The 12,015-nt window shown below is 42.0% G+C and overlaps 1 protein-coding gene across 1 annotated transcript in view; it reads left to right on the forward strand.

The window, feature by feature from the left end:
* The window catches only part of ptprt (protein tyrosine phosphatase receptor type T), a 247,747-nt gene that overhangs the window by 209,449 nt on the left and 26,283 nt on the right, over positions 1 to 12,015 (forward strand). Inside the window, exons 27-30 of the mRNA XM_054616090.1 lie at positions 4,145 to 4,230; positions 6,217 to 6,253; positions 8,585 to 8,682; positions 9,047 to 9,163. Of these exons, the coding sequence (XP_054472065.1) occupies positions 4,145 to 4,230; positions 6,217 to 6,253; positions 8,585 to 8,682; positions 9,047 to 9,163 (338 nt within the window). The remainder of the gene's footprint in view (positions 1 to 4,144; positions 4,231 to 6,216; positions 6,254 to 8,584; positions 8,683 to 9,046; positions 9,164 to 12,015) is intronic.

Here is a 12,015-nt window from a genome sequence, read left to right on the forward strand (position 1 = left end):
AGAGTGACACTGTTATCAACAACACCTCCTTCACAGTGACGCTGTTATCAACAACACCTCCTCTATAGTGACGCTGTTATCAACAACACCTCCTCTAGAGTGACACTGTTATCAACAACACCTCCTCTAGAGTGACGCTGTTATCAACAACACCTCCTCTATAGTGACACTGTTATCAACAACACCTCCTCCATAGTGACACTGTTATCAACAACACCTCCTCTCCTCTATAGTGACACTGTTATCAACAACACCTCCTCCACAGTGACACTGTTATCAACAACACCTCCTCTATAGTGACACTTATCAACAACATCTCCTCTATAGTGACGCTGTTATCAACAACACCTCCTCTATAGTGACGCTGTTATCAACAACACCTCCTCCACAGTGATGCTGTTATCAACAACTATAGTGACACTTACAACAACACCTCCTCTATAGTGACGCTGTTATCAACAACACCTCCTCTATAGTGACACTGTTATCAACAACACCTCCTCTACAGTGACACTGTTATCAACAACACCTCCTCCACAGTGACACTGTTATCAACAACACCTCCTCTAGAGTGACACTGTTATCAACAACACCTCCTCTATAGTGACACTGTTATCAACAACACCTCCTCTAGAGTGACGCTGTTATCAACAACACCTCCTCTATAGTGACACTGTTATCAACAACACCTCCTCTAGAGTGACACTGTTATCAACAACACCTCCTCTATAGTGACGCTGTTATCAACAACACCTCCTCCACAGTGATGCTGCTATCAACAACACCTCCTCTATAGTGACACTGTTATCAACAACATCTAGAGTGACACTGTTATCAACAACACCTCCTCTATAGTGACACTGTTATCAACAACACCTCCTCTATAGTGACGCTGTTATCAACAACACCTCCTCTATAGTGACACTGTTATCAACAACACCTCCTCTATAGTGACGCTGTTATCAACAACACCTCCTCCACAGTGACGCTGTTATCCGGCGGGACTATCCTCACTCCGTGCCGGATAGACGGAGGCGGCGTCTCGGAGGACGCCATTCCTCCTGAAAACCCACTCGACACAACACCGACCACTTGAAGACAACTCAATAAAACTGTTAAAGAGACTTACCTGATCATGCACATTAGACAGGTGATAAAAACCAGTAGAAAACCCGAAGAACAGGGACATAAACCAGTTCAAAACTCTGCGCCGCTCGCACGTCCACCACTACCACTAGAGGATTTGTATAATATTGTTTTAACATTAATACGTTTATGTTTCAATCTTTCACTTCTTGTTTTCTGTGTTCACAGACATATGCACACAAATATTACTCTAATTAACACACACACACACACACACACACACACACACACACACACACACACACACACACACACACACACACACACACACACACACACACACAAACACATAAACCTGTAGCCTGTTTCCAGATCTGCAGTGTTTGCAGACCAGTACCTCCTGCCATCTCAGCCCAATTAGAGGCTCCCTTCCCTGGGCAGAGACAAGTGGAAAGGCCCCTCTCTCCCACCAGCCTCATATCGGTGGCTCTTGTGTTATGACAGCCTCTGTCTCCAGCTCTGTGTAATTACTGCTATCTGAAGAAGAAAGACTGTATGGGGGAGAGAGGGGGAGTAAAATAAGGAAGAAGAGAAATGCGGGAGGCAGATGAGACAGACAAAGAGGAGAAGAAGTGGTAGAAGTCATAAGAGGAAAACAGAGCAGAAGTCTGACAGACTGCCCATTGTTGTGTTTGTTTGTTGAAGGCGATGGCCAAAACGCTGAACTCTTTGTTTCAAAGCATCCACAGACCAATGTGTGACAATGAATACATCCACTTCTTATATACAGTCTATGCTAACCATGCTATATCCAAACGGGTTTGAAAGGATCCTGCTTGTTTAAATCAGGGTACAAAGTAACCTTTTCTGCTACTTGTGATCATTTTTATTGGCCATGAATAGAACATTCACACATCTAAAATATTCAACACAAACAAAAAATGTTCATGCCTTCTTGACAAAATGATTTCCCCAATGCCCTCAATGAACCCATAAAAAATATGTTACAATTGAAAGCATCATCATTATCGACAACACGGAAGATCTGCTAACTTTAAAGGCACAATTTATTTTTGAAACGGGTGAAACTGAGCTTCGACTCAAAGTGAGTAAAAACAATCCTCCCTGTACAAGTTTAAAGTTATAAGCCCAACATTTGTGTGTCGCTAATAAACACATTCTTATACATTTAATTGGATTTATTTATACCAACTTGTGAATTCCAGGAGATAAAAATCCTCAAAAGCAGAAACAAAGTGCAGTAAAAGTGTTGATCTCTCATTTTCTAACAGAGCTCATAAGTCTTCCCTACAGCTAACAGACTGCAGGCTAACCATGGTTAGCTAGTTGTGTGCTTGCTTTAAGTAGCATCAGCCAGTGACGTCCTATGCATTAGCATTTCAGTCACTTCAAAGACACACACAGGTGATCCCTTTGTAGTTCCCCTCTCTGTTGCCAGGTTTATCTTCCCTCCCCCCATTTCTCCCAGCCCCTTTTTGCTTTCGTCCTCATTCCACTTTGCAGTTGTAAATTTCTGCTCGGCCTTTTCTTTTTTACCTCTCTCCTACTCTCCTCTTCTTGTTTCCTTCGTATCCTCCACCTTTCACCCAAATCCTCTGTCATACGTCTCAGTAAACACTATTTCATATATATTGTTTTAATGTGCAAGATTTTTCATTAATTACTTTTATTATTTAGGTCAAAATAAGTTAAATTGTTTAGTGGGCTCATTGCAGTACCACTTCAATCAGTAATCAAGGGCCCTGTATTTTAGAAATGTGTCGGTGCACATTGAGTTTCTGTTTTTGGCGCTCTTTAGTCCATCTCTGGAGCCATGCAAGTGTCTTCAGACAGAAATACAGAAACCACTTTTGATTACAAATGTTAAAACATTTCTTACATGTGTCATTTATTGATCATCATTTGTAAAATAAAAATGTATTTCAATACAAATGGCTAAAAGTAATCTGAAAAGGCCAGTGACACCTACATCTCAAACTGTTTGATTTCAAAATACTTCTTTCAGCAATCATTTCATGTTTCAAGTTACACGGTTATTTATTTTCATTCTTTGTAGTCCCATTTTCACGTAAAAACTATATCAAATGTGAAGGATACATTTAGGAGTCGTTGTAGCAGCCAGGAATATTTATGTAAACATGGTCAAAATGAACATCAGCTAAACATTGTCTATCAACTCTGACTACGTTTGGGCACCAAGCATCATTGATGTAAACACACAGTCCGCCTCCTCTCTTCCTACCAGAGTCTTGCGTTCTGCATACAGTTTACATGTCAATTGCAATAGCTTGAATGGCGATGTTAAGATTGAGCCAGGTTTCTGTTAAGAGGTGGGCACAACAGTCTCTGATTGCCCGTTGCTTGGTTAGCATTTGAGTCTTATTTAATCTATTTTACTTTCCAGAACCCAGTAATTAGTTAGGATCAGGCAGGTAGTGGAATAGACTTAGGTCCTAGCCGTTTAGCTCTTATTCCAGCTCTTTTCCTTATCTTCCTGGGTCCATCACACTGCTTTTAATGTAATTTGGCTTGGCCGGTCTGCCAGTCTGGTTTAGCAGTGGGAAGATTTTGTGAGAGATTACTGGCTCAAGATCTGCTGAACCAAAGTCTCGAACTCTCTTTTCCAATGTTGATGAAGGTAATTTTTTCATTGCTATAGTACATAGAAGTTTTTTTTGTCTTGGTTGTATTATCTCTCCACCGCACTTTATTTTCAGTAAACAGCTAAAAGAAACCATTGTCAGTAGGAGACTGGCTTGAGCAGCGGTCTTTAGTGTCAAAGTGACTGTGATGTCAAAAGACGCTGTGTTTGATCAAGACTTTTCTTTGCCACTGAAAGATAATTGTCATGATTCATGATGTGCACAACTTCAGATTGCTAGGTAGGTATACATGGGTCATTTAAAGAAGTGCTGTCATATTTCTGGTTCAGACAGCCACCTAACGTTGGGCCTAGTTGGTTTCCCATCCAGTCAGTTAGCTGCTCTGATCTGTGGGTAAATGTAACTTTAGGCCTGTTGTATTTTTGTGCTATCTGACCCCACAGACGATCACACCAGAGTCCGACTGCAGCTTTTGGATGGAGACCCCCACTCTGACTACATCAACGCTAATTATATTGACGTGAGTGCAAACAAACAAACACACACACAAACACAGTTTTGTTCTGCAGTGTTGTTGACTAGTGATGGACCCTATTATTACTGGATAGTATTATTTGCCAGCCCCTACCCTGACCCTCACAACTGCATCCTTTAACCCAACTCTAATCATATAATCCCCCTACATGTAAATAATCCTCATTCTACCAGTACTCCTTAAACCTAAGTCATAGAAGCCCAAAGCCCAAACACCTTTGAGTAGGTGAAGAACACGAACAAATCTTTTCAATTTTCAACTATCCTCTCTTTGGAGGTCTAAAACTGTAATTGGTCTTTGTAAAAATTGAAATATGAACGTACACATGCTCACATGCAGTAAGTAAAGGTTATGGTGTCAGGGACAATAACTAAAAATATCACAGGTTTGATCCTCTCAAAAGACAATTTCAGACCAAAATGCTCCCTGTAAAAGTGCCTTTGAGCAGAGCATTGGATACCAACCTGCCTAGTCCCTGACTTTGAATTGCTCTTTTTTGAGAATATAAATAGGTAACAATACATATCAACACACATAAATACAAGCATCCATCCATCATCCATACATCCACCATTTATAGCCAAGTACGTTACACATACATGAAATTTCGCTTGGTGATTGGTGCTTGACAATAAACATAGTGCAAGAGTACAAGACATAATTTAAAAAAAGAAAATCCGAAAATTTACAATAAAATATGATCAACAAACAACAAAATTAGTTGTAGAGTAGTGCAAAGGTGTGTAACTGGGATGTAAGTGTCCCGAGGCAGTGGGGGTCCCAGACTATGTTGATGAATCCAACTGCAGAAGGAAAGAAGCTGTTTTTATGGCCTGAGGTCTTGGTCCTGATGGACAGCAGCCTTCTGCCAGAGGGAAAGGACTCAAACAGTTTGTGTCCAGAGTGAGAGGTGTCGGCTACAATCTTTCTTGCCCTCCTCAGAGTGCTGGAGGCCAACAAGTCGTGGAGGGATGGACGATTGCAGCCAATCACTCTCTCAGCAGAGCGGATGACACGCAGCAGTCAGTTTTATCTCTTGCTCACAGCTGACTGCTGTAACGATAGTCTTAATGAATTTTGGTACATAAATGCTTATTTTCTTCAGAAAAAGAAAAAAAAATCAACCCAAAGCAATACATCCTCTTAGTGAAGATAACACCATACTTATAGCCAGGTCTTAGTGACTATATGAAAGTGATAACGTTTCATCTAAACAAGGTGAACTGTGTCATATGGAGGTTTTGGTGAGAACAGGGGTATGCAGGGACAGGAGGGGGATAATCATTTGTTGGAGAGTCTTTGCTTTTTATCTGTCCCGTTGAGGGACAATTAATATCCCCTCTATTATTTAATTTGATGCTGATTCAGAAAACGACCTTGAGTAATGCATCTCAGAGGAGTGGAGCGGCCGGAGGGGGATAGGGACAATTTAAAAGAGTGAAAAGGAAATGAGAAGGAAACTGAGCAGAGGAGGTGGAAGGAGAGAAACAATTCATTTGTATAGCCCAATATCACTTATCAGAAATGTGCCTAAGAGGGCTTTGAAATCTGTACAGCATATGTAATCTTCTGTCCTTGGACCTTGATATCGGGAAAGGAAAAGTTCCCCCCCAAAAAAACTTTAACAGGAAAAAAAAAGGAAGAAACCTTTTATATGTCATGTGTTCAGAATGAATAATGTATTCAAAGTACAACATATTCAATCCATGTGACAGAAATGACTGATATATTTAGAGTGATAGAAAAGTAATAGAAACTATCAATCTGGATTAGCCCTATTTATAAACCTGAACCAGTCCTTACTTTAAAACCGGAGCGGGGAGGTGTTACAATTGGTTGGGAATCTGGGGCGACACAGAAAACGAAGAGTATGGGTAAAGTTGAAAGAGACAAGGGGAGAAAAATGAATATAGAAAGAGGATGTGAAAGACAGAAATAAAGACTTTAACTGATTTCTTCTCTGTCTCACAGGGTTACCATAGACCCAGACATTACATCGCCACACAAGGTGAGTAAACTAACATGAGGAGTGTGAGTGAGAACAATGTGTGATTCTACATCTGTGCAGATACTAATGTGTGTGTGTGTGTGTGTGTGTGTGTGTGTGTTTGTTCGGTGTGTGTGTGTGTGTTTAGCAGCCACATGGTAAATGTTGTCCTTTTGGGCTGAAGGGCTATTACCACAACCTCCTAAATCTAAACGCTGTATAAAATCCCCTTGACAAATTTAAGACCCCATTACCTCAAACCTCCAAACCACATTTGGGGATTGATAGTGTGTGAGTGCACGTGTGTGTGTGCACACATGTGGGCCTCCCTGTTCATGTGTGTATGATTTATGTGTGTTTTGGTGTAATCTGTGCGGACATATTTTACCATGACGTTGGAACACCTCGTTCCCACCCCCATCTCATCACATACTGACGGTGGGTCAGCGTCCCTCGGAGGCACCTTTAGGGCTCAATGCGCCGCACCGAGCTTTAGCCTCACTGAGATGGAAACACAACGGCGTCATCAAGAGACACAGAGAGCTGACTCACTGTGAAGAGCAAGATAGTCCAACAAACACAGGGCTGCTCTTTATGTCTGTCAGTCACACTGGTTAGTTAGTCCTTATGCCGTGTTCACACCAAAAGCGAAGCGAATTATTCACGCATTTAGTTTACATGTAAAGTCAATGCACAGACGCGAATATACGCGAGTAGACGCAAGCTCGAGCCTGGCGGCGCGAATGAGGCGAAATCGCGAAATTTGCTTCATTTGCGTGACGCTGTGTTGCGAAAGCCAATCAGCGTTGAGATTATCCTACTGTCATTCTGTCATGTAAGCAAAGTCCAGCACCAATCGATCCGAGCTCCGTTCAGAAAACAAGCATTTTAAAAGTGATGTCCTTGTCGTCTTGCAGAGAGAACTAACAAAACAAGAATTCTTACTTTTTACAAACAACCATCATTATGTTCTTATTTCGGCGTCCCTTTTTGTACATTTATTGCAATTAAATCACAGTAAAATGGTTTACTTTCAGACCACACAGCTGTAGTAAACCAGCCGACATGTGGCTTGCTGGATTCAGTGAATACGGCTCGATGAAATCCACCAAGTGCCTCCGGATGATGTTATGAACCCAGACAAGACGGCGTTTAGTTTCCCGGGATATCTGGGATTGCCACAACAAGTATAGAGCAGATATAGTAGTTATTTCTTGCATGGTTGATGGTGGAAATAAATAGCTGAGTTGACAACGGCTTCCATGGAGATAAGCCCCTCCCCCTCTCCAGCGAGTCTACCGTGAATGAAGCAAATAAACACAAATGGACCTGCGAGTAAACTGACGAGAGGACGCATCGCAAATATTCGCTTCGCTTTTGGTGTGAACACAGCATTAGTCACGTGACTCATTATCTCATTAGTCATTGGTTAGTCCCATGACTCATTATCTCATTAGTCATTGGTTAGTCCCGTGACTCATTATCTCATTAGTCATTGGTTAGTCCCGTGACTCATTATCTCAACAGTCATTGGTTAGTCCCATGACTCATTATCTCAACAGTCATTGGTTAGTCCTGTGACTCATTATCTCATTAGTCATTGGTTAGTCCCATGACTCATTATCTCATTAGTCATTGGTTAGTCCCATGACTCATTATCTCATTAGTCATTGGTTAGTCCCGTGACTCATTATCTCATTAGTCATTGGTTAGTCCCGTGACTCATTATCTCAACAGTCATTGGTTAGTCCCGTGACTCATTATCTCATTAGTCATTGGTTAGTCCCATGACTCATTATCTCATCAGTCATTGGTTAGTCCCGTGACTCATTATCTCATCAGTCATTGGTTAGTCCCATGACTCATTATCTCATTAGTCATTGGTTAGTCCCGTGACTCATTATCTCAACAGTCATTGGTTAGTCCCATGACTCATTATCTCAACAGTCATTGGTTAGTCCTGTGACTCATTATCTCATTAGTCATTGGTTAGTCCCATGACTCATTATCTCATCAGTCATTGGTTAGTCCCATGACTCATTATCTCATTAGTCATTGGTTAGTCCCATGACTCATTATCTCATTAGTCATTGGTTAGTCCCATGACTCATTATCTCATTAGTCATTGGTTAGTCCCATGACTCATTATCTCATTAGTCATTGGTTAGTCTTAGACTTGGAGCCATTGACCAAGCTGTGCTATTTGACGAGTTTGGAGTGAGAATGTACTGGAATGTTGGTGTGTTCACAAATACACAGACTGCAGGTCCCTGTTTATGTATCAGTGTGTGTATATATATTTATATAATTTGTGTGTGTCTGTGTGTGTGTGTGTGTGTGTGTGTGTGTCAGGGCCCATGCAGGAGACAGTGAGGGATTTCTGGAGGACGGTCTGGCAGGAAAACTCAGCTTCAATCGTCATGGTTACCAACCTGGTGGAGGTGGGCAGGGTGAGTTCATCATCCAAGAATTTACAATGTGTGTGTGTGTGTGTGTGTGTGTGTGTGTGTGTGTGTGTGTGTGTGTGTGTGTGTGTGTGTGTGTGTGTGTGTGTGTGTGTGTGTGTGTGTGTGTGTGTCTTTGATCAAAAGGCCCAATAAATGTAGATTCTGATTACAGAATCAATTCTTTCATGGTATAAAGTGTTGTTGTATGACATATAAACTATATTACATCTACTGTCCAATCACAATCAAGAGTTTAGGCAGTTTAAGTACTTGTTTTAAGACAGCAGGTTAGCTGGATAAACGTTGGGGGATAAAGGCATGTAGTACTTCTTTAAGTACGCAGTATGAATGTAAATTGTGTTTTCAGGTGAAGTGTGTGCGTTACTGGCCAGATGAGACTGAGGTTTATGGAGACATCAAGGTGACGCTGATAGAAACTGAACCGCTGGCTGAATATGTCATCAGGACCTTCACCGCCCAAAAGGTAAACAAGTTACTCAAGGCTTCTCTTTTTCAACCCTCACTGTGGGACTGAAGGGGGGGGGTACTGGTTTGTTTCTCACAGTTCAGGAGGAGGAGGCTCAGAAGCTCTTGTTGGTTTAAGAGAACAGATCTTCTATCACTGTTCTGATGTTGTTCTTCAGGACTCTGCACATGATCAACAGCAGAACGACGGCTCTGATAAAAACTCTTTGTTTTCCAAAACTACTCTGTTCACATCTTCTTTCTGCTGCTCTTCTTCTCTGTGTTGTATTGTATATGTATATGTATTCAGTTTTTTGGGGTAATTCAGTTCAGTTGCCTTTTTTATTTAAAATGCGTCAACTGTGTGGAGTGGTAGTGGTGAAGTAAATATTTATTCAAACATGTATGAAACATGATACATATTTATCATGAGACACATTCATGAACTCAAATCTTGCTGCCGTGTTTTTTCTCTCTTTCTCTCTTTTCCTGTATCTTCATATTCCCCCCCTCACTCGAGTGAAAGCAGCTTATGAAAACGAGTCTTCAAGTCCTTGCTGTCAGCGCGTTTAGCGAGCCATTAATCCATACCACCTCTGTGTTGTGTGTGTGTGTGTGCGCACACAGCTACTCTCAAATTCAAAGGAAAGCTGACTTTGAAATGCCTGTCATTTTTCGGTTTGCATTAATACGTACAAACACACACCAGACACACACACACTTATTAATACATAATCCGTGTGTGTGTGTGCATATTTGTGTCTGTGTGTCTGTGAGGAACAAAGAGAAAGGTGTACAGAGAGAGAGAACGAGAGAGAGAGAGAGAGAGAGAGAGAGAGAGAGAGTATTCCGGTTCTTCACCTCAGTTAAAAAGCTTTAATTGCAGAGGATCAGAAGAACAGCATCTGAATGAAAATGTCAGAGAGAGACAGAGAGATGCACTTCTCATTCCAAAGTGAAGATGTATTATTAACTTTGTGGATGGCAACATGAAGTTGCTCCAGATGAGCAGACCAGCACCTTGCGTGGCAGCTCCTCAGCCGTTGGTGTGCCAATGAGAGGAATATTTCAAAGCTTTACTTTGACCGCTGCATAAATGCCACACGTTTGAATCATACAATCCTCATGGAAACAAAGTACGGATTTCCTGAACTTTATGCCTGCAGGTTCGTGTAACAGTTAATCTTATCCGCTGACAACGAGAAAAGAGCCTTGAGTCAAATGAGGGTCTTGATGTGATTTCAGTCAGATCTGGTCTTCCTGTTTGTTTTGTTAAATCTGAACACAGGTGGACTGAGAAACCTGAATCAGACAACACAAAACACAGCCCTGTAGTCTCATATGTAGCCGGAGTGTCAGGAAACTTTTGAGGAATCTGTACTAAATACAGTTTCTCAGTGTTTACAGGGCTCAGTTCACTGGATGGACTGCATCCAGAACAGAGAAGGGGGATCTGGTCTATGGCACTCAGATCTGGAGAAATCAAACAATTGGGTTCCTCAGCAGAGATCAAAGCGTACAAGGCAGGACTCAGCAGTGTACACACATCTACAGGCCAACAAACGCAGAGAGGACAGATGGTTGGAGAGATGTGAAAAACATTTGTTTATGTGAAGATTTAGGAATCGTCCCGGCCATCGGTGTGGACTGGATGATGAATGTTAGTTAGAGTCTGATGGTGGCACCTTGATGGTAGCCTGTCATCAGTGTGTGAATGGGTGAATGATATGTAACATACTACTGACTGTAAGTCGCTTTGGAGAAAAGCCTCTGCTACATGACTCTAATGTAATGTAATGTAATGTCCCTGAAGTCTGTTTACAATTCCTGAAACCCCATCAGCCCCTGACTGTGTTCACACCAGGATGGGATTTAAAACAGGGACCCTATGTCTAGGTCTGCCTTGAGTGGACCAACCCCACTCTTTATCCAAAATAAATTCTTATGTAATCCACGTAATCATGGGCCAGGAAGGTCTGTGACCCAGGAGAGTGGTGTTCATGGGATACGAGAAGTCAACTAACTACTTATCTCGTTATTTTGACCCTAACCATAATCCCTTCTTCACCCTTACTAAGCAGTTTCCCCTGTAAAGATGGAAGTTTATTTGGAAAATACTGTTTGAAAGTAACAAGCTGAAATTGTGGCTGTAACAAAATGAATTCAGCCAGTTCAAACCCGACTCTGTCTTTCCTCCCTGGCGCCTCCTGGTGGTGGCAGCAGAGACTGTTGTTCTGTAACCAATGTTAAAGCGTGTTCGTCACAAACGATGATTCACCAGATTCTCTGATGTGCTGATAGCTTCATTTCCAGTCCACAGAAAGCAGAGAACTGTGATTGTAAAGCTACACAGAGGAAACGTAGCACACTGTGGGGAGAGGCGAGGTGGGCGGTCTCATTAATAACAACCAGTTGTGCGGTGGAGGTCCTGGCTGTGCAGGACAGCTGGCTGTGGAGTTGGAGAAGTAATTGAACATCACAGGAGAGCACATCAATGTGGAGTGGAGTTGTCAGATCACCTTGTGGTTTTCTGGGTTTTATTTTTCTCCCTTCTCACTCGCTTTGTACGTTTCTCTCCTCCCTTTTCTTTGTCACAAATGTGCCTTCATCCTTCCTCACACTCCTTTCCTTACCCACTCTCATCCCTGACCTCTGCTCCTTCCCACTCAGTCCATCTTCTGACCTCCCCCGTCTCTCTCCTCCATATCTCCTCCCTGCTCCTCAGGTTTCCATAAAGCTTATGCCAAAACAAAGATTTCACTTCACCCTTTAGCCAGAATGGGAGCAGCAATAGCAACAGCCTCCTCCCACTTCTCTTCTGAGAGAGTAAACTGAACTCTCTTTATTTATTGGAGAGATGCAGGTCAGAAT

The sequence above is a fragment of the Anoplopoma fimbria genome, chromosome 17 (genome assembly GCF_027596085.1).
Source record: "Anoplopoma fimbria isolate UVic2021 breed Golden Eagle Sablefish chromosome 17, Afim_UVic_2022, whole genome shotgun sequence".
In the NCBI taxonomy this organism is placed as follows: domain Eukaryota; kingdom Metazoa; phylum Chordata; class Actinopteri; order Perciformes; family Anoplopomatidae; genus Anoplopoma; species Anoplopoma fimbria.